At 38.1% G+C, this 23,770-nt stretch overlaps 1 protein-coding gene across 1 annotated transcript in view; it reads right to left on the reverse strand.

Annotated features, from left to right (window-relative positions):
* Nucleotides 1-23,770, reverse strand: part of syne1a (spectrin repeat containing, nuclear envelope 1a) — a 107,490-nt gene extending 83,720 nt beyond the window's left edge. Inside the window, exons 1-25 of the mRNA XM_057352968.1 lie at nt 23,436-23,770; nt 22,132-22,193; nt 16,562-16,657; nt 15,026-15,109; nt 12,924-12,944; nt 12,508-12,600; nt 12,214-12,392; nt 11,868-12,064; nt 9,970-10,079; nt 9,461-9,499; nt 8,335-8,442; nt 6,363-6,500; nt 6,007-6,171; nt 5,805-5,908; nt 5,523-5,691; nt 5,224-5,320; nt 3,104-3,300; nt 2,820-2,984; nt 1,736-1,885; nt 1,522-1,659; nt 1,183-1,332; nt 865-1,023; nt 619-783; nt 402-536; nt 153-311 (exon numbers count right to left, since the gene is read on the reverse strand). Of these exons, the coding sequence (XP_057208951.1) occupies nt 153-311; nt 402-536; nt 619-783; nt 865-1,023; nt 1,183-1,332; nt 1,522-1,659; nt 1,736-1,885; nt 2,820-2,984; nt 3,104-3,300; nt 5,224-5,320; nt 5,523-5,691; nt 5,805-5,908; nt 6,007-6,171; nt 6,363-6,500; nt 8,335-8,442; nt 9,461-9,499; nt 9,970-10,079; nt 11,868-12,064; nt 12,214-12,392; nt 12,508-12,600; nt 12,924-12,944; nt 15,026-15,109; nt 16,562-16,657; nt 22,132-22,193; nt 23,436-23,577 (3,222 nt within the window). The 5' untranslated portion in view covers nt 23,578-23,770. The remainder of the gene's footprint in view (nt 1-152; nt 312-401; nt 537-618; nt 784-864; nt 1,024-1,182; nt 1,333-1,521; nt 1,660-1,735; nt 1,886-2,819; nt 2,985-3,103; nt 3,301-5,223; nt 5,321-5,522; nt 5,692-5,804; nt 5,909-6,006; nt 6,172-6,362; nt 6,501-8,334; nt 8,443-9,460; nt 9,500-9,969; nt 10,080-11,867; nt 12,065-12,213; nt 12,393-12,507; nt 12,601-12,923; nt 12,945-15,025; nt 15,110-16,561; nt 16,658-22,131; nt 22,194-23,435) is intronic.

A 23,770-nucleotide genomic window follows, 5' to 3' on the forward strand; every position in this document is an offset into this window, starting at 1 on the left:
AGCTTAACAAGGAAATCTCACTTGGTCATACATCAAGCCTCATCAGCGAGCCCATGCTGGCTGACAGTCATTTTTCATTGGTTAACAAAATCCACCAGCTAGATCAGCACCAGATCTGTATGAACCAGCAGAAAATTCAAGCTGGTCTTTACCCTGTGTTCTTTGATCAGTCTCTCACTTCCAGCAGTGAGCAGGGCTTTATCTTCTCTTTTTAGCTCTACACTGCACTCCTGTAACGTAGCCATCACCAAACGTCTCTCTATTTCCACCTGGAGTCTGAGCAGGTGGGACGGGGCCTCGGCTTGAATGTCCTGGTAGAAATAAATCAGAGGCACCAATGAATTCTTAACTATTGAAGAAAATAAAATGTTTCAAGATTCTGCTGGGGAACTGAAAATGACCTTCCACTGCTTGTGCAGTCTTCTAACCGTCTCCCGCAGACTCTTCTGGTCTTCATCAGAGATGATGTCAGTGAGGTCATCGCACGCTTTTAAATAAGCACTCAAAATGTGTTGGTCCAGACGGCCGAAGAACTCCTGAGCAAATAGTTACACACTGAATTAAAGTACACACTACATGATATGTTTAAAGAGGTTGATGAAGACATTATTGACATACGTCATGCTTGCGAAACAGCTCGTCCGGGTCTCCTCTTTCTTTCAGACAGGCCTGGCCCACCCGCAAGGCTTTCTCGAGGTCAGCACGAGACTCCTCAAACCTCCGCATGAGGTTGCCACCGGTCTCGGCCACCTGCCTCCAATCTGAAGCCTCCTGCATTAGAGCCTGGATTCACAAAATCACAAACAGGTGAGTCCATTTAGTCTATTTCAAAGATAAAGACAGTAGTTTATAATGTAGTCTGACCTCCGCAGTGGTCTGTATCTCAGTGACTCTGTTCTGCAGAACAGACACGTCAAAATTGTGTAGGGATTTTGAACCACACAGCACCCTCTGCAGGGACAGGAAACTGCGCTCCATAGCACAAACACAGTGCTTACAGTTTTGCTGCTGTGTTTGCAGCTCCTGATCAAATTAATAAAACAGAAATATACAGAAATCAGACTCAGATACAAAATCTTGTTCCCCACGTGGGATTAAAGACATATTAGTTACATATTACTCTTTCACCACACTGTATTCTTCAAAGTCTAATAATGTTTTTGTCCCAGTGGTCTGTCTGACCTGGCACATTTGCTGGTTGTGCTGTTGGGTGATGATGTGTCCAGCGAGCTCCGCTGTCTGGTAGAAAGCAGAGATTTGGTTCTCTAGCTCTTCTAAAAGAGGAAACAGATTCTGGCACTCCTTCAGAATTGAAGGACACTTTTCTTTCAGCTGTGAGAACACAAACATATACACACGTATAGGTATGCATAATAATAATACAAACAAAACTATTATACTGTACGAACATGTAGGAACTATGGAAGGTAAAATAAATGATTATCAAGAATATATTGGGTACTACTGTAAATTGCAGATGTCCAACGCAAGATACAATAATTTAATAAATGTTCCACAAACCTGATGGAGTTGTGTTTCGATCGCTGTTGTAGTAGAGAGAGTTCCACTACCCTGAACAGATTCAATGGCCAGGAGCTGGGCGGACCGAGCCGCAACCTTATATTGTGCTTCCATAGCGGGTAGCCTGAGTTTGATGTCCTATATACGAAATGAAAAAAATTATAATAGAACTTGAACGGCATCAAAAGGTTTTTTAAATACAAATGTGCTATACCTCAACATCCAGCATAAAGGCTTTGACATCCAGCAATGACACTTGAAGTGGTGAGGTAAGTTTGTTCATAGAAGCGTCCAGAAATTCTTGTAAGGCTGAGGTGATATCCTGGTGTGCTCTCACGTTTTGAGTCTCAGGCAGGCGGGCATACTGTGATGAGAGAAAAACACACTTGTTGTAAGTAAAGTGATAGTTCACAAATCATTTTTTTAAATGCACAGATATATCGGCAAATAATCGGCATCGGTTGATAAAAGCAGTGATTCACACTATTAAATGTATAAAAACAGCAGATATATATATATATCCTATCAATCAAAAGAGGACAGGAAAATGCAATGAATTTGTGCTCTGTATATAGAAAATATTAAGAAACATTACCTGTTTGATGTTCAATTTTAGTAGTCATTATATGAACATTCATGCCCGGTTTCACAGACAAGGCTTAAGACTAGTCCCAGACTAAAATGAAAGTTTGAGCTGTCTTAACTGAAAATAAATTCTTAATAAGATTTTAATAAAATCTTAAAATATGTAATTGCCATTGTTTTGTCTCAAGACAAGAGGCACACCAGTAATATTTTTATCTAAGGCATTTTAATAAAAGCAACTTAAATATCCTAATTTTACTAAGGCATAGTCCTGGCTTAAGCTAAGCCTTGTCTGTGAAACCGGGCCTCAGACTGTCAAGAAAAACGAATTTAATTGGTATTGGTATCAGAAGATATCACTCAGAATAATGGGTTATCGGTAGTGGTGCGTCTCTAACTTTTTTAATTCAATATCAAAACGTATATTACTTTCTTTCTAAACAAAACCACAAAAGTAGGTATTTTTGCGAGTTGAACTATCCACTTTTTTTAGGCTCACAAATTGACTGTAAACCAGTTTATAAACAAATTGTTTTAAGCAAATACAATGCATATTAACCAGTCAGAGCAGAGGTCATTAATTCTAATGTCATTAGTAAATAGTGGCAGTAGGGGATTGATGGAGCTCTGCTCAATGTTTCAAGTCGCTGTTGTTAATAATTCATCAAGTAATTCATCATTGAGCGCTCCATCTGTCGTGAACATTCGTTTACCTGTCCGACTATCAGAAACATCTCCCTCCATCTTCCGTTCAGCAGCAGAAGCTGATGCTTCACGTCACGCGTCACCGTTTCATCACACGTCTCGATCAGAAAGTTCCCAGCGTCGTTCATAGCAGCATGCTGGTCCATCCAGTGTGGAAGGTTTCGGAAAAACTCCTGGAAAAAATGACAAAGATGGAAGAACGGACCATTAGCATGAACAGAAATTGTATACATATTTTCAAGAAACAAATTTTTTAAGGATACACTACATACAGTATGTGTGGTTATCTCACCCGTTTGGTGTTTTCAGGTTGCCTGAGAGCAGTCTGGGCGTCCTCCAGCCATGCCTGAAGTGAAGCCACGGAGCTGTTGTATCGTAACCAGTTACACTGGACCTCTTCCAGCATGGACCTCACGCTTCGCACCTCCACAGACAAACTCCTCCACTGATCAGACACCTCTCGCAGGAAGAATTTTACTCCATCCTCAACTACAATATCGAAACACGCAAAATGAGTACTACATAAAACATATCTTTAAAACATAAAACTCAAGAGGTATTTTATATTTACAGTACATACTGTATATACACACACACACACATATATATATATACACACAATTAAATACTGTACATATATGATATATACATATATATATATACACACTTACAGTACATACATATATATTTGTGTATGTGTGTGTGTGTGTGTGTACTTGTACATCTATATTTGTGAGGACCGGTTTGAGTTGTAGACCAGCGGTGTGAGGACAAGGAGAGTAAAGTGAGGACATTTTGGCCGGTCCTCACTTCCAGAGACCCCTTTAAAGGGCTGTTTGAGGGTGAAGACTTGGTTTTAGGGTTTAGGTTATAATTAGGTTTAGGATAGGTTTAGGGTAAGGGTTAGGGTCAGGCATGTAGTTCTGATGGTTAGGGTAATGGGCTAGAGATTGCATTGCGTCAATGTATGTCCTCGTACTGTAAAGATAGCTGCGCAAACGTGTGTGTGTGTGTATTTAGTCACCCTTTATGTTTGTCACTGGGTTTTGCCAATAAAAAGTATTCAAAAGTGCACAAACAGTGTTTTTTTTACCATTTCTTGAAAAACAGCTAATTTGGACATCCAAGGTTTTGGAAGGGCAGAGACGATACATTTTTTTCTTTATATAAAGAGGAAAATTGCTCAATGACCCATTCAGTACTATCTATACAGTATGGTATACACATTTACATTTACATTTAGTCATTTAGCAGACGCTTTTATCCAAAGCGACTTACAGATGAGGGAATCAACGGAAGCAATTTGAACAACATAAGGACAACAAAAAGCATAAGTGCAATAAAAGAAAATTGGTCTCATATAGCCTACCACAGTGTACAGAGCTAAGGTTTTTTTTATTTTTTTTAAAGAGTAGAAAAGAGATAGAAGTCAGAACTGATCAGTCAGGTGTTGACGGAAGAGATGTGTTTTCAGACGGTTCTTAAAGATGGCTACAGAATCTGCTGATCTTGCATACACCATGTCCATGATAAAATGTCAATGGCTATTTTGTGATCTTCCAATCACCTTTATCACACAAACCCCACCTCTTTGTTGAGGGTTGCCTCAGGCACAAAGAACGCAACATGTGGGGAGACTATTGCCCAGAGAAACCCAATTAGAATACACTATCTCCACTAATGGACCGGAATTCCCTTTTGAATTCTGTGGCTGGGAAAACCTCATTTACCAGTAGCCCAAGGAGAAAAAGATGAACATGAGAGGGGGAAGAAACAAAGAGGAAAAGAGCCAGTATGAAACAGAGAGAGAGAGAGAGAGAGAGAGAGAGAGAGCGAGCAGGCAGGGGCTACAGGCACAGACTGATTGACTACTGAGCCCACAAGGATTAAACTCAACTGAGGGTGAAACTAGGTGAGATAGAGACTATCATTCTCCCCTCAGGACACCAAGATGCTGAAATGTGAAGGCTTTGCTCTAAAAATCTGTGTTTTGCAGTGAACTTTTCTACATTGCAAATATACTCTTCGATTTGAAATCACATAGCCTCAACCAAGGCCAGATCTCTTTTGTTACAATTCACAGGACTCAAAACTATGTTTGTTAATGGATGCAATGGACGGCTATAGAGGTTCTTTGTGTGGCCCCTGAAAACAGCCTTACCTATACAAACCCCAAAATATATATATTTTTATTTAATTAACCCCTTGGGAACGCTAAGGGATTAAAAAAATAAGTTTAGCAAAATATGTTTTTTTCCAGTGATTATGAAAGGTCGTAATTTGGACACTGAGAGCCCATAATTCAGTGATGAAGAACAAATTAATCTGTTGTTTTCAAACTTCCCCTCAGCCGTCCCTTAGGCAAAACTATATACATACAAAACACATGACTATTCAGCTTATGAAGCGTACCTGAGTTGTCTGCTTTAATGTAAAGCTCAGCAGCTTTTAGCAGAGCCTGATGGCTAGATTCATACTTCTCAAAGAACTGCTGTCCCTTCACAAATGACTGCAAAAGCACAAAGGAAAACAAAGAATAAGCATTTATTATAACAAAATAATAAGACTCGCTAACAGATCCCATCTTGAACTGGATAGAATCATCTCGAGAATGAATGTGTGAAACTACTGTACTTCTGTGTTTAGGTGATGGAGGGTGAGAGAAGAAAAAACATCATACACAGAATGAAGCCTTTGGCTTGTAAACTTACACCGTAGCTTTGCAGCAGAAGCTCCATTGACTCGAGTCGGCCATATTTAATGATCCAGGATTTCAGCTTAGACTCGGATAATGTCAAAAATGCCAGCATGCGATATTTTGACTCCCAGAATTCCAGTTTGCTCAAGTGAACATGCGAGGAGGTAGATATGTAGTTCAATCTGAGAACAGTTCAATAGAGTTAACAGCTATTACTGTATACTGTAAATCAGCCCTTGCAATATTACGAAGTGAAATCCTTCATTGATCTTTGAGATTATCTGTTGGCATTTACCTCTCTGCCATATCTTGCAGTTGTTCTGTTGGAATGGGGACATTATTGACACATCTGTCTCTCTGTAAAGTCTTCTTGTGTCTTTCAACAAGCCTTAAGATCTCCTGCACAACCAAAAGCAAAAATGTTATTCTTGAAAAACGTTATTCTTGATAACAGTTGTCCAACGCAGATGAAGACAAAGACAAATATTCTGTTCTACCTGGTCGTGTAAGCGCTTTTTGTGAATGGCTTTGGCCGTCTCATCATGGGCTTGTTGAGGGACCAGCTCCTCTCGAAGGATCTTCTCCACCTGATGTAACCACACACCGATCTTGCTAAGAGGATCTGGAAAACCGCTATCCAGCTGTAGATGCCAATCCGAAAGCTGCAGAAAGGATAACCATTTTATTAGTGTTATTTTGTTAGCGATACCAAACGGAGATAATAATATATCTTTTTCCATATTGTCTATCACAAACACTCCAAGCTATAGCTCCGCATAAATATGAGAATGATCTCAAAAGTAAAAATCATTCATAGATAAAGGGAATAATATATAGAGAATGTGTATCTGACCCTCGCAGACAGTCTTTCCCAAGCTTGTTTGACCAGAGCCTGATCCGCAGTCAGCTTGCCATCCTTCTGAGTGGATTGAACGCACGTCTCCACCTCTCGTCTCTGCACCTCAAACTGTACACGGTAACGTTTGAACATCTGGAGAGAGAGAAAGAGACAGGAAAAGAACAACGCAAAGTGTGACTGAAATGTTTAATATGCGTCCTGAATATTCACAATTCCAATGTAATGCTAAAAGCAAAGTAACAAGATAACACTCCCTGTCTAAGCATGACAGAACAGTCAGCGAGAATGAGAGAGTGACAACAAGAGGAGGAATAGACGTGCATAAAAGATTATAAACAGCCAGATCACACATTCATGTATTCATCCAATAATGTACTCCAATTTCCCACTTTCTCTCTGGCTATGCGGTGCCTGCTAGAGCTCAGATTCTTCTGAATATTGAACATATCCGTGGGCGCTACAGACAGCGACAGACGTCGGTTCACTGCTGTGTAGTGCCTGTGATTATGAGAGCAATGAGAGCTCTCAACTCTAATGCATATTAGTGCTGTGTGCATGTGCGGCAGGTGTGTTGCAAAGTTTGCGCAAGTGGGCTAAACAGTTGATCTGGTATACAGGGGTGTCACAATATCAGATTTTTACTACATGATTATCGTGGCCATATTCATATTCAACTTCAACATAAAAGTAAAAAAGTTAAAAAAATTTGTTCAACCAGGTTTCCCAAACACAGTCAAACAGTCCACACCAAACTCAAGTTTTGTCAAGTTCTGTCAAGTTTTAAGATCTCATTTTAAGTTCCCATTTTTACCATTTTAACTATTGTATATTAGCATATTTATATATTCTACTGTCTCGCTCCATCTCACTACTTGAGTGCAATTCAAAATACAAGCGGAGTGCAATTGATTGGTCAAAAAATTAACAAATTTAAGTTAAATTTGACTGATAGTTTTGTTTATTTCTTTTTTATTCCAACAGGTATCGTGATAATATCACTATTGCAAATTTGTTTGGCCACGATAACCGTGTAGTGAAAATTCGACACTATAAAACGTTCAGTGATTCTAGTCCTTGATTCTGATTGGTTGAGCGGTGTTCTAAGCAAATAAAATACCCCGATTTATAACTGCTGACCAGAGTTATTATAGTTTTGATTTTAGTTTTATTCATATTTTAAATTAGCTTTTATTTTTTGAATTTTTAGTTTGTGTGTTAATTTTGGTTAAAGTTTTAGCAATTTTGGTACGTGCTTTTGTCATTTTATAATGAACTGGTTTATTTTTAATGTTGCCATATAAGATTAATTAATTTTATTTTAGTTTTTGTTTATTATTATAATTGTACTGCTTTAAACTCACGTCAGTTTATTTTTGAGGCAACATTTCAAATTTCCCTTGAGTTAAGTTTTTCAAAAAAAATTTAGGCCAATATTTTATTTAATTTCAATGAACAGGAACGTTTTCTAAGTTTTAATTTTAGTAAACTAAAATAAACTTGCTGCTGACCACATTACATCGCATGAAGTATCACTCGCTTGTTGCGTTTTATTTTATAAAACCTTGTTACACATATGGAATAACTGTTTAATAAAAGCAATAAGCCCCACAAAGCAGTGTGTTACAAGTGCATTTCATAACAGCTAAGGGAGTTTCCGCTTCACGTAATGCATAACAACGGCCCTACGCTGTAATAAAATGCACTGTAACCCACTGCTTCTTGGGGCTTATCGTGAGAGCACTATAGGTGAGACTACTACTTAGCTGCCCAATGGAAGGTATATACAGTACTGTATATCAGCATTACCAATTAAACCATATATCATTAAGACTTTTATATCATTTTACATCGTTTTACATAAGGAATTTAATTGTAATGACTCTTATATCTATATAGGGCTATATATTCAGCCCTGTGAGTTCTGGTCCACAGTGTGTTATCATGTGTATGAGCACACTAAGCTCACCTGATACTGTACACCAACACTTCCCCCATCCCTCTGGGCTTGAGCACAGTCTCTCTCCAACTGATCGATCCAAGCTTTCAGCTCCCTCAGTGTCTTGCGCTGCTCCCTCTGGGAAAAAAAAAGAAAAGAGTCAGCCTGGATTTTGGAAATGAGGGGAAAATCCAAACATTTGAGTAGATAAGGCCCTTGGGCACCCCAAAACTCCTAATTTCCTCGCTTAACGTAATTTAACGCACTTTAAACGCCTTTAACTCAATACAATTTCACAGTTAAAAGATGCATCACTAATGCCACCTTCATATAGAGACTCTGTGCTCCTGCTGTTTACAGAGATCTTCTCTCATCTATGTGGGTCTGCCCCAAACCTCTCCGCGGGGGAGCAAGAAATCAGCTCCGTGGGGGAGATACTAATCATTTTACACACATTTACTCTGCCTACTATGAATTAGGAACAAGAGAGAGAAAGCGGAGACAATGTTCAGCTAATTCTAACAAAATTAAGCCTATTCTTCCAGCGCTCAACTCACAATTTGGCACGCACACTGAGGAAATGCCTTTGGGTCATCAAAACGATTATCATGACCTTGCCAACGTCTGCCGTACGATCTCTTCCCCGCCTCCCGCTAACAAATACCAGCACATGCACACATGCCCTGGAATATTAAGCCTAACCTAAATTGTCTTGGTTTAAACGTATAACAAAGAGGTGAAAACAGTTTCATTGTAGTATGGCTATGATCAATTCACCTCAGCTTGTTACAGTACAAAACCAGTAATGTTCTCCTTTAAAAACCGCTGCTAATGTGAACCATCAGTATCAATGCAAAGAAGAAAAAAGCCAAAGGCCGTTTTTGTCATGTAAATGTCAGCCAAAGTCCCAGTTCTAATGCAAATATAATAGTGGAAGGGAGTCAAATTATACAGGACATCAAAGGCACAAAAAGTCCTGGAATATTAGACCTTATCCAAGCTGTATCCGCTCTGCTCATGATGAAAAGGAACGAATCTATGATATTAGCCTCTGAAGGCAAATATTACTAAAAGGGTTTTAAACTACATGGTACGGCAGCAGGTGGATCTCTGCAGGGGAAAAGGCTTTATAAAAGCTTTATACATGCAAACGTACCTCTAACATTTCTTCAATGGCTCGGGGAGCAAGAACAAACTTGAGACAAAGACAGGAACAATGGGAGAAAAGCGACGCATGTGAACAAGACGTTAGTGGACAAAGAGAGAGAGAGAAGTAAAGAGATGCAAGCAGATGCTGAGGTGACTAAACTCCACAAACAAGACAAATTATTGACAGTGATCCCTTTAAAAAGTTAAAGACATAGTTCATCTAAAAATGAGAACTCATCCATCATTTCCTCACCCTCATTTTATTCGAAACCTCTATGGCTTTCTTTCTTCACCAGAACACAAAATAAGATATTTTGAAGAACGATACAAAACCCGGACGTTTCTCAAAATATCTTCTTTTGTGCTCCACTTAAGATGAACGACATGAGGGTGAATAAATGATGACAGAATGTTTATTTTGGGGTGAACTATCCCTTGAAGGGCTTTCAGACCATGAGACATATATTCAATGAACAGTTGGTTAAATTGTCCGTTTGCAGGATGAGAATTGTTTACCTCGACTTGTTGTCGTCCACTCTCGGTCTCTTTGTGGTCTGGGTGATGTTTCAGGAACTGTGCCACATACGTCATAATGGACTTTTCATCTGGTTTATCCACATCCACATCTAAAGCAAAAATGATTACAAATTATAGGGTTTTAAACCAAAAACCTTCTGCTTGTTCAGCGGTACAGTACTGATTCAGTAATTACTTGTATGGTTCCGGTGGAAATGTAGTCTGTGTTTTAGATGAGGCCCAGAACTAATCACAGCTGGCAAATCTATGCTCGGTGAACCAATCTCTATTCTAACTTATTTTCTTCCCTAAGAGAATGCTGAAGGTTTGTTGAGCATCTGCTTTTGTGTTACCCACTCTTGTGGTTTATTGTTCTGTGGAAAACATGATTTCATAGTCACAGATTCATACGTTTTACTATTTCTCCTGGTTTCTGTGTTGCCTTATCATTGAGCTTTAACAAAGCATGAAATTACCAACTCAGTTCAAATAAAGTATGCACAACATATTGCGTGCATTGTTTAAGAAATTATTTTATCTGGTAATTGCTATAGATAATGCTAATACATAGACATATGCCAAGAATTAGAGCAAAAAGCAGTACAAAACTAGTCCACCTAATGGATTTTTAAATCAGTCTTCGACATTATCATATATATATATACATTTTGCTTTCATTTTATAATTAGTGACCCAGAATTACAACAGAATCATGTTTATTTCTTATTTTACATTAACATTTGTTTTATATTTAACACTTGTTTTATATTTATAGAATCCTGTAAATACATTTTATTACAAGGTTTAGATTAAACTGTATTTTGAATAATACATTTTTTGTATTTTTTTGTAATAAATGCACATTTTGTAATGTTTATGTCTACTTTTGAGTACATAAAAGTAAATATTGCCTCTATGAAAGTTTTATTATTGTACTTGTACATACAGTATATAAATAAAGGATTTTTTTGGGAATGCCAGATTTGTTTGTCAGGAATTTTGGACCTTACTCTATGGGGCAGGACAGGGGATAAGATTAAGCCAGGACTAGACCTTATTTAAATTAGGAAATTTACGTAGTTTTTACAAACATGCCTTACAAAACAACACCCCTACAGAATATGTTTACATTTTCCATAGGCTCATATAACTTCAAATATACAATGGCAGAAATGGTGCTGAGAGTAAATAATAAATCACTGCAAAAAAAACAATGATACATATTTGGCAACACTGGTGAATCCCTTTACAATAGATTCATGGTTGACAATGTCACTTGACTTATCATTCACACACTATTTGTTTAGTCAGCTTTACCATGACTAATAAACCACTAATCATTTAAATGTCAAACTTCATTTGTCAGACTCCTGATAGCATGAGGAAACTCAGATGGTGTCTAGCAGGTCTAAGTCTTTACCCCTCCATTAAAAATTCATCATTCACATCCTCTGTGAGTGGCATGCTGCTAATTACAATTTAAGCATTTAGAGTTTAGAGCCATGCACAACACATCTGCTAAATACAGACAAACAAATATTAATCTCCCCCAAATTGTGTCCTTTACAAGATTATGCTGATACAATGCACACTTCCACATTACTGAAATTGCAGGAAAATGAAAACAAACCCTGTTAAAAAGTTAATCTAGTCAAATTGTACTGAATACTGCTATAATAAACATATATATTTAAATAAAATAAGATAAGATATGATATGATATAAGATATGATATATGATATAAGATAAAATAAGATGAAATATGAAATGAAAAAAATGAAATAATTCAATTCAATTCAATTCAATTAAAAACATAACCATGTGCACAAATACATATATACAGAAATATACAGATTTTTTTACCGTATTACAGTAATCTGTATTATTATTGGTATCACCTTCAGGGTCAAGAAGCCTTGGAATGCCCAGTTCTCTCTCCGCCAATAGGAAGGCCTCCTCCAGGTTAACCCTGTTGGGTCTCCTCCAAGCCCGTTCCATATTAACCAGATGGGGTCGCAAAGCAAAGATAACAGCAAGAAAAGCCACCCCTGTGCGCCAACTGGGGCCAAAATCCCTCACGTCCAAACCCAATCGCCTGTAAATGCACATCTCAATGTTTACATAAAATCAAACCCCAAGAAAAATGCAGAAAACAGGATTAGAGAGCAAGGAACAATATCTTCATTGTTGCAAGTTCTCACACCATAAACTCTACCAGGCATGGATTTACAATACGGTTCTTACTTTGTTGCTGTGGTCTGGACCCACTTGAGCAGGGCTCTCTTGGCCCCGCCCTGAAAGGAGAGGCGGGGCTTGCGTTTGACAGGTGGGCTGCTGGTTTCAGTGCTGTTGGAGCTGTCCACTGAAGAGTTGCTGCTGGACTGAGGCTGCAGAGCTGGCAGATGACTAGTCAACTCCTCGATCTGAACAGGAACGCAAAGAGAACATTTTGAAAATGTCACTGTTTTTGCTGTAACTGTATATCTACAGTTTTTCTATTTTAAGATGTTGATTTGAAATAATCTGTCAAACTCTTACCTGGAAATATAAGATTATGGTCCAAATCAACCCCAGCACAATAGACGGTCTACCATCGACAACATCCGTTGTGTTGATGTTAACCAGTTTAATCTGACAAGCAAAATAAAAAAACAAATAATAACATGAAAGACATAATAAATAAAAAAGCGTATGTAGCCTATGCAGTATACAACATATACTGTACGTGTATTTATATTTCTACCATTTTAAAGCCTATACTTTTAATATGATATTATAACTATATATTTATGTACAAAATACTGATATTGCTAGCATTACATTCATTGCTACAGTGTCATTGTTATCAAGTCCTATTCCTAATTCATGATTACATTTGGACGGATCCTGATTCAGACACTGATATTGTCAATCACAGTTGTTATATAGACAGTCACAGAAAAGGTCATACTAACCGGTGATCCCCTGTAGGCCGACTGCACGGTGACAAAACAAAAGAGAGAATGAAAGAGAGAAGAACAATAGAGGTGATTACATGCTGTTAACAAAAGCGTCTATAACTAAAGCACTATACACCCCCCTAACTAAAAGACAAGCGATAAGGACCCTCAGCAACAGACAAAACCCCTGACAGACAAGGTGTATATTGCACACATGCACCCCATTGTTACACACACAAACCAAAGCACCCAAGAACCAGCCAAGACAAAGCACAAGAAAAGGTTCGCTTCAAAATGAAAATTTACTCAACCTTGTGTCATTCAGGCATGTGAATCTGACTTCAATGTCAGACTGTTTGAATTTTACACTTAGATTTGGAAAAGAGCACAAAAGAAGTAGACTGCTGAAGCATGCTGCTTTTTTTAAAGCCTCTTGACAAAAGCTGCGGAACGATTATTTTTGCTTTGTTTTTTACCTTTTTTAGAGCACACTATGGAGGCAGACAGAAAAGTGGGGGAGAGCGAGGGAATGGGATCAGAACATGACCCAAGCTGGATTTGATCCCCGGTCACTGTGAGCCAATAGCTTTGTAAGCAATATATGTCATGGGCAAGCGCACTGACCTCTGTCACAGCTCCAGCTATTGTGCACCACAGAAATATATAACCATATACAGGTTTAGAATGACAAAAGAGTGAGTAAATAATATATTTCTGTGTAAATGGTTCCTTTTAAAACCACACAGTACAATACAAATATCAATTTCCATAAAACCACAAAACAGATCCAAAAATACAGTTTAACATACTACAAAACTGTTTTACTCTGGTGTCTCCCACTGTGCTCCATGCGAAACAGAGAGCGATAAGATATACTAAAAGTCCATTTGAGACTGTAGCACAGAAATGGATTTTCAGTTTCTCTGAGAGATCAAACACACGGACCACCGTCAAGTGAGGGAGGCTTAGATCAGCTTCATTCACTGACTGAGTATAATTATATTCTGAGGCGCAGATACACGTCTAAATAAAATATATGCTGGATGTCCTTTCCCCGGAGAGATCACATGAACAAACGAAAAAAACAAGCCCATTTCTAAGCTCCTCTGTGTTTTTTAAGGTAATGATAGACCTGCAAAGAAAGTTTTTCTTTAATCTATTTTCAAACACGGAGGTACATTAAAATGAATTTAGTGCTGCATTGGCAACCAGCTCATCATCACACCTGAGGGACCAGAGGAAGATTTGTGATACTGTGTGATGGCTCAGTGCTAAACCTCAGAAACGAGAATAATTTCAGTCTAAAGTGTCAACATCAGATTATAAATCCATGTCAATTTATCGCAGCCTGTCATGAACTGTCTAGCATGTTGTAATGAATCCATAAACCAGGGCTATTTGACTCTGGTCCTGGAAGGCAACTGTCCTGATAAATCCAGGACTGCCATAAACTCTTAATTCGTCAGTAAAATCTTTAACACGTAAGCTGTGTTTTAATTTCAGTGTCCCTACAAAGTGTAAGTACATAAAAAGTCAAATGTATATTTACATAAAATATAAATGTTATTATTATATATATTTAAATTCATGTATTTTGTCATCAATACATTTAGTGATTAAATGACAATTTAATTTGGTTAATGTGTTTTCTTAACTATTATGATAACATTTATTGATAACATTTATGATCATATTTCCCTCTCTGAATCCTGTGAAATGTCATATCGACTTAAAAATTCTGTCATCATCATCCAAGAAGAAAGAGTCATATACATGTTTTGAACATCATGAGGGTAAATAAATGTTTACAAAATTATTCTTTTTACTGTCCCTTTAAGACACTATACTGCACGGCTGGAATTTATCCAAAGTTTTTGATTGTGTAGAATGAGACACTGTAAATCTAAATATATTCAGCTGATCTGTAGACAAAAGCTAAAAACTCAGTTTTCCTTCTTTCTCTTATGTCTCTCATGAGATAAAGTGCTTCAAAGTGATGGAGCAACAACTGAGTAGATACTAGGGGGTAAATCTTGAAAGGTCAGGTAGGTCAGACTGAGTAGTTATGACCTGGAGCTCTACACCTGAGCAAACACTAAGGGAATGCGTTCTCTTACCCTCCTGCCCTCCAGAAACTTGAGGGCTCTTCCTACGTTAGCAACCCAGTGGATTCTCCGCAGCTTGCGGCCCTGCTCGCACGGCTGTCCCAAGGGAGATGATGGTACAGCAGACAAAAAGAAAACGGTAGACAGAGGAAAATGTAAATAGCGGACAGAGAAAGATAAATAAACGCAGCAGCAGAGACAGCAAGATAACAGATGATAAGGATGGTTATATATAGTACGGAAAGAAAGACAAAAAGAAAATAATTTAAAAATATATGATGACACGCCAAAAAGATGAAAGGAGAGAGAAGAAAACAGTTATTATGAAAGCCCCATCTGTCACTCAGTTTATTGATTGTTACAGCACTTCCAAAAACTGAGGCATCGCCGGCCTTATAGTAGTATTCTCTCTAAATCTGTTTGTGTGTGAACAGTATATAAAAACAAACTAAATTATGTTTATTTGAACATGTAAAAATAAAGAAAGGTTTGTGTGTGAGGGCTAGGTTTAGGGGAATGTAGAATATACATGTATAAAAATCATTAAGGCTATGGAAAGTCCCTATAAAACATACAAACCTAACGAGTGTGTTGCAGTACATATAATCATTTATTTTAATAATAACAATTGTTTAATAATTCATAATATGAATTAATGTGAGTTTTTGTAATTGTGCTACAGTACTGCATTATACTGTTTATTATAGGCTACCTGCCATCTATCATATTCACTGACTACATGTGTATGTAGTCCCTGGATTTTTTTTGCATTGATACCATGTATTGTATTGTATATATTTCTTTCTGTATGTGATTTTTTGTGATTTTGTTGATGTAAGGCTACTTTGAAACAATACAACATTGTAAAGCGCTATATACTGTATAGGTAATCTTGTTTGTTAAAGGGGTCATATGACACAGCTAAAACGAATATTATCGTTTGTTTTAAATGTAATGCAATGTGTATAAACGATTTCAGGTTTAAAAACGCTGTATTTTCCACATACCGTGCATGTTTGTATCTCCTCTTTGCCCCGCCTCTCTGAAACGCACAGATTTTTTACAAAGCTCATTGCTCTGAAAAGCGAGGTGTGCTATGATTGGCCAGTTAACCAGTGCGCAGTGATTGGTCGAATACTGCAAGCGTGTGACGGAAATTTAATGCCTCTTACCATATTTGGAACATCAGGTTCCAAAGCAATTGTACTGGCAGGTACACCCACCTTACTTGCGTGTACATTTGGGCGGTCTTAGTCAAATCAAACCACAAACTGACATGGATTTGTGGGGGTGTGGTTAAACGAGGCGTTTCAGGCAGGTCTGGGTGAGCATTCGCTTTCAGATAGAATGCATCTTTTGTTCCAACACTTTAATTTTACGTGTCTAATACAAGCATGGGCAACTTATAACACACCAAAGACACAGAAAAACAAGTATTCGCGCCATATGACCCCTTTAAGCCATTTCCCTTACAAGAATATCAAACACCAAAACAAACCTACTGAATACACGGGGGATTTTTTTCCCAAACAACAAGGAGAAGCTTACCAGTTTGTGACCAGAAAGAACTTCAAGAAGAGCTAGGAGCATCACTCCATCTTTTACATCTTCAAAGAGATCTGACACCACCAAAGGCGGATTACGCTGGGGAGGGAACAACAATCAATCAATGACTTTCTACTCAGACAAGTATGTTTACGATTTAAGATAGCTGTTTTTGGACAAAACCTGAATCAAACATCTCGAATCAAAAGCCAACTGGAATAAAACCAAGTGAATATTTGGGCTGTCAGGCTTTAACAGTCTTTAGCTTGAGAATTATCCAAAAGTGCTAATTCTGGAGACGACACAGACTGTCTGACCTGACGGAGCCCTTCCGCTAATCCATCCACGCAGCCCCTCTTTACCCTCATGACACATCTAGGATTTCTCTAATACAGCAGTCACATGACTGGGTTTTGGAATGGAAAGCTGCCGGGTGGCGAAGTCATTCATGGGGAGATTAATATGAAGTAGTGAAAGTGAGAGAGAGAGAGAGATGTAGAGGGGTTGTAGACTTACATGCCAAGGAATGGCAAGAGGAAGAAAAAAACAGTCAAAGCGAAAAATGTCGAGATAAAATGATAGCGGTGTGACCGTTAGAGACAGAAGACCGAGATGGAAAGCGAGTTATGTTTTTTTTCCCAGATTCACTTTTGAAGCATTTTTGAGAAAACAGGGGGAGGAATAGCTGAGATATTCCAATTAGCTCTAAATAATTCAAAAGCTAATTGGATAAAATCACCTTATAGGATATTACATTAAAAAGAGGCACTTTGAGTAATTATGCCACTAATGAAAAATAAGAGGGAAAAACCACAAAGGCACGACCAGCAGGGCTTAACAAACTCATTATGTGTGTCTGGATATTACTGATGGAAATAGATTGTCACGGCAGGCGCTGACTGACAGCATTTAGCTATGGTAGCTGCAAATTTCTGTGATAGTTGAGTAACCCAATCAAAGTTCATGTGAACACAGAAATGCCTGAGGGCCAATCTAACTGTTTTCGATATCTATCAGAGTTGGGGGGGTTGAGTTCAATGAAGGTTGAGACTAGGACACGGCTAAGTGCTGTTCGAATGCGATTGGTGCGATTTTAGTCATCCAAATAACTTTACAAACTGTTACTATGCACTACTTGAAATGTACAGGTATGTACACAAAATCAACCAATTTAAAGCTTATCACAAAAACCATGGAATAATCATAACTGTGGGTATTATGGTGTGACTAAAAGCATCCAAAATAAACTAGCTCCATGTTATATAGCATCTTTAAAGTAGTCACACTGCCTAAAATTATGAAACTCGTACAACTTACCCTTTTTTATTCAGCTTCTTGAGGTCTCAACCTGGGAGTTGAAGAGTATTAAAGGAATTTCCATGTGCTGGACTCTTATTGGCTGCTTTTGATTCAGTATTTGGTCTAAGTAATCCCTTTCAAAAATATATTTTTTAATAAAAATTTAGTTTCGTAATGATAGAAATTGATACGTCAACACAACTGTATTTTTGTCTACAAACGTAATTTCAAACATTGAAACATACCTTCAGATTAAAAGATTTTTAAGATCATGAGAAACATTTCTGTCACGGAATATATATATATAGGACTCAGATGCGGGAGAAAGTCAAAAATAATTGTTTATTAATACACGGCAAACCAAGCAAACAACAGTGTCAGGGAACTCCTGGACACAGCTCAGAAAAGTCCGTGTAATATCCTTGTCTGGACAGGGAGTGAGCTATGGCGAGGAAAAGCTGAGCCAGTGATGAGTCCAAAGCCAGCGCTTAGAAAAAAGTCCCCACTGTCTGTAAGTACGGACGTTACATCCGATTGTCCGTGTTCTGGAAGAAATGTAGAGAGGAATACACACAGCTAGAATCCAGACCCGAGTAACAAACAATACATTGCCGCGGGGACTGAAAGAAAAGGGGAAGATTAAATAGCGGCGTGAGTCAATGGTGGCCGAGAACTATTTGGTTACAAGCATTCTTCCAAATATCTTTCTCTGTGTTCATCAGAACAAAGAAATGTATACAGATCTGGAACAACTAGAGGGTGTGTAAATTATGACCGAATTTTTGGGTGAACTATCCTGGCACAAAGATGTAAATTGTACTTTATTTGCAATATTATGAAGGTTGGGAAAAAATGAAACATTTGCGAGGCATACAAGATTCATAACTGAGTGAGCCGTCTACAAATCTCTACCACACTTTAGGTACAAATGGCCAAATTAAGGTACTGTTTGTAAATCTGAACATTTTGGCCCTAAACTGACCGCATACGAATCATAACCTCTTGTTTCCAATGTTGACATGCAGTCTGTAATGAGATTTAGAATTCAGAGGGAAAGTTGACGGACGTTTCCGTGTCTAGTGAGAAAGCAGGTGGAAGCAGTGGGGTTTCCGGATGGCGTCTGTGTGTGCCGTTCACCCGTGCTATCTGTCAAACACATGAGAAACGAGCTCATCCTCAATATTGGGCATGCCATAATTAAGCCCTAACCTTGTCTGAGAGGATTTGTCAAAACTGAAATGGAGGGTGGCCTCTTACTCGCTGCCTTAAATGCTCTCTCTCTCTCTCTCTCTCTCTCTCTCTCTCTCTCTCTCTCTCTCTCTCTCTCTCTCCCCCCTCTCTCTCTCTCTCTAGTGGCTTAATCAAGTTGAGGCTCTTAGGCAGATTAGTACTACAGTCCCACCTCTCTGATGTCCTTCAAATTTGTAGGCATATGCATGAGTGATGAGGCCTGAGGTGCTGCATGTCCTATGATGCTATCATATAATGAACCATTTGGATTATAAGGGTTGTGTAAAATCCCACAATGCACTGCAATCGATACTGTGGGAACTGATTATTGGGTTGAATCTAATTTTTGCTTTGTTTTTTTTCCTGTAGGAACATGTTTGTTGAAATAGTTTATTATAGTTCATAATTTGTATCACTCACTAGTGAAATCTGGAAACAAGAGACGTAATTTAGTGTGTTCAGATCTAATTACATTTTATTTTTATCATTTACCTATGGGCGAGTCTTTTGATACACCTCTAAAGGAATGAAGATGGAGAAGCAGTTGTGTGTATTTCTCATTTTGTATTATCTCAGCAATGCTGTTAACAATTAATCTCTTGCCTTTGGGATATAAACAGAGCCGGTAAAACACAGATGATTTGCATTAGAGGTAGAGAGCTAGAGATTTCATCAAAAATACCTGAAACCCAAATCTAAACATGACTACAACAGGGATCGCTCAAACTGCACATGCAGCTTCTGTTCAGTCTTTCTCTTGAAGGAGATCAGTTTCTCAGGGGCCTGTCAATCGCTACAATAGTCACACTTCTTCCTATTTACCACATGCATTCTGAAACTTCTACTGGAAACACTTGAGTGTTGTCGCCAAGGCAACGTCATTCAGCAGTGGGATGAGGTTAAAGGGCAGCAGCGAAGACGTGGGAACAGCAGGTGTCTGGCACTGCGTGTTGGTGTTCAGCTTTTGAACTCCTTTTTTGGATTTATAAGATATGCGGAACATAATTGATCCTGACGGTTTTAGAAAAGTTCAAATAGCTCTCTATTTGCAATTTTAATGAGACTATCTTTTTCCTTTCTGCACATATATTAAAGCACAGAATATCTCTATCATACAATAGGTATAGGAAGTCCAAGATAATATATTGTATTTTTAGGACAGATTTTTTTTGCTTCTTTTCCCAATGCAGTCCACTGAAAGCTATAATGAAGACTGATCGGAATGCAACTTAAATTTACCTTCGTAGGACCTGGAGGCTTACATGAGCTAATGGGGTGGCTAAACAATTCAAGACAGACCGAATGCAGTTATAGTTGGACATTAACAGAAAGCGTATCATACTTTTACAGAAACACCAACAATTCACAAAAGTTTCACACATTCCCTGCACAGTGCCCAGTTTGTGTAGGAAAAATGTTGCCTGTCAAAAAAACATGCTTGAAATTCACCAGTTTTTTTGGCATTAGTAAATATACGGATGTAGGCTACGGTATGAATGTTAGTGAACATCCTAACAATCCTATGTTTTCTGTCAGGGAAAAAATAGTGCATACAGTATATGAATTAATAAGTGTCAAACTGTCAAATATGTTCTTGACAGACAATGAGCGAACAAATAGACAAATACTGTAAATAACAGCTAGACCATTAACCCATTCAAAACATTTGTAATTAAAATGTCAGCAGAAAAGAACGCTCACAAATCCTATTATGAAATATCACGTCGAGATGTATTCCTCACAGACTCAAATTAATTTTCTGCTGTCACAGAGAAGTCGAGGTGATTATACTAGATACATTTGGAGTGGCAGGTAATTACAAACGGCTTGACCAGTCATTCTCTACACACAAATCAACACGCCATTGTGTTATTACATGCACATGATGAGGCCAAACGCTAGTGTCCTATTTTGATTTGCTAATTTTTACAAGCACCTCTTATTAAATAACCTTTTAATATCACTCCTATTGTGATAATGGCAATTTTACTGATTGAAAAGATGGCTTGCATTTCACTTCAATATGTTGAAGGAGCAATGTGGAGATTTTAGCGGCATCTAGCGGCAAGGTTGCGAATTGCAACCAATGGCTCACCCCACCGTTCACCCCTCCCTTTTCGAATTTATTGTATTTACGAAATGTGCTCTGTGGAGCAGTTTGTCCGTTTAGGGCTACTGTAGAAACAACATGGTGAGAGGGGACCATGAGGGGACCTGAGGTGTTTGTAGATAGAAATAGCTCATTCTAAAGTAATAAAAACATAACGATTCATTATGTAAAGTCTTCATACACCTCTGAAGAAATAGATTGCATTTTTGTCAGTAGATCCTCCTAAATATTACACACAGCACCTTACAGGAATAGTTCACCCAAAAATAAAATTTCTGTCATCATTTATTCACCCTCATGTCATTCAAAACCTGTATATGAGTCTTTCTTCTGTGGAACATTTTGAGAAATTTCTCAGTGGTTTGTGTCCATATAATGGAAGTCAATTGGGCCCATGTTGTTCGGCAATCAACTTTTTTTTTAATCTTCTTTTGTGTTCTGCACAAGAAATAAAGTCATACAGAATTGGAATGACATGAGAGTGAGCAAATGATGTTTGAATGAAATCATTTTAAGGTGAACTATCCCTTTTAAGACATTTGTACATACAGTATATCGGTTAAAAGCTCTGAAGAGTGTAATTGTTCAATTTTAAATACTTTATCCCATCTCACCCCCTTACCCCCACATGTTCCCAGCCCAACACAGCAATCCTGATTATTATTTTTGCAGTTACACATTATTATTATGTAATGCTGTGCTATTACACAGTAAGCTATAGGTAAGTCCTGTCAGCAGACTGCCTGTACCCTGGTAAAATGAGGTACAGTAATCTATAGAGGAGATTAAAGTGCATGTTTATGATAGATTTAGGCCGGTGCCACCAGTCATATGACAGATTAATTCTGTAATGTGGATAGAAAAACATTCATGTACTTTGTGTTACTGCACATATGCATGTATCTGTGTATGATTGTTACACATCACAGCTCACCTTTGCCAGATGAGAGTTGATCCATTTAGTGAAAGTCCTCTTCTGTACTGCTTCCTGTTCATCTGAAAGAAAGACATATATACAAAACACATTAGAATCCAGAGAAACGCAATATTGACTGAATCTTAACCAAAGCATAAATCATATGAACTATCATTTTGTGTATCATATGTTTCATAACACATAATCTAATCCCAATACAAAGTGAGTTATTGTGTTGTTCTGGGGAAACAATACTGTATATTTCCCAAAGAACTGTGCCTTTACCTATCATTTTTAACAGAATCGTATATCACACATCTAATCAAAATAAAACCGATTTTTTTTGCCCAAAAGCTTTAATAATGTTTAGTAAATGTTTAATTCACTAAACAAAATATTCTGCTCTACTCCAACCTTGATTCTGTACTAGAAGGAGACTAATATTCTTCATCTTAACTGGTATATCATGACATGACAAGTGATGCAGACCTGACATCTTTAATAAAACCACTGTCTGATGGATCATACTGAAGTCGGTCACTGTGTCACACATCATCTGTGTGTGTGTGTGTGTGTGTGTGTGTGTGTGTGTTGTGTGTGTGTGTGTGTGTGTGTGTGTGTGCGTGTGCGTGCGTTAGGACAAGGAGCTGGCTCGTGCATAATGCAGACCACATGTGCTTATGTCACATGTGCTAAAAATGTGTTTTTGTAAATTAATAGTTTTCTTGAATCTGTTTCAGATCTAAAGTAATTAAATATTGATGAAAAGAAGAGTGTGATAAATGATAATAGGAGTGATTTCCTGCTGCATTAGTGTGTGTGTCCCCAGCCCACCATCATAAGGACAGGGTGACTTTGAGCCAGACAGATGTAAACTCACATAGCAAATGCTGTTCCATCACCGATACACGCACCTAACACAAAATGTGCCCATTGAATCCACATAATTATATCCATGGAGTCGATGTGCCTTTTTTCTAATTCCTAATTAAATCCTTTCCAAAATAACCACCATGATTAATCAACACTTCCTAGTTTCACACAATCTCTCTCACACAGTCAGTCACACACACACACACACTGAGTAATGATTCACAGTGCATCAAATAACTGATTTTAAAAATAAAACTTTATACATGTGCACAGATTTAAAAAGCTTCAAACATGATGTAACACACATACAAACATAGCATCACAGAATATGCAAAGATGTACATTTCCATGAAGTATTTCGTATTTAAGTACACACACATGCAATGTTAAGGATGTACACCACTGCAAAAAAACCTGAATTTTAGGAGGCAAGTATGCCAAATTCTTACCCCGCAGGTGCTGAGAAACCCCTGGCACTAAGTTGAGGCATGTGCCTGTCTTCTTTTTGGCAGCTATAGCCTCCCACCGTTGGGCCACCTTGTCCTTGACTTCCATTCCCACAATGCCTCTGTGAGCCCTAAGTCCATGCATCCACCTGTGATAGTGAGAGTTCCTGCACAGGGTAAATTCCCCTTGTCCTCTACTCCTGCCCTCTCTTTCTCATCTAAAACCTGTCAAAATGTTCCACGACTGATCTTTTGCTGATCTCAGACCAGCTGCCGCCCTCTTATTTAGCTTCCCTGCTTCCTTCTACTCAACCCGCAAACAGGACCTGTGTCCTCTC

Source organism: Triplophysa rosa, linkage group LG15, assembly GCF_024868665.1.
Source record: "Triplophysa rosa linkage group LG15, Trosa_1v2, whole genome shotgun sequence".
Classification (NCBI taxonomy): Eukaryota; Metazoa; Chordata; class Actinopteri; order Cypriniformes; family Nemacheilidae; genus Triplophysa; species Triplophysa rosa.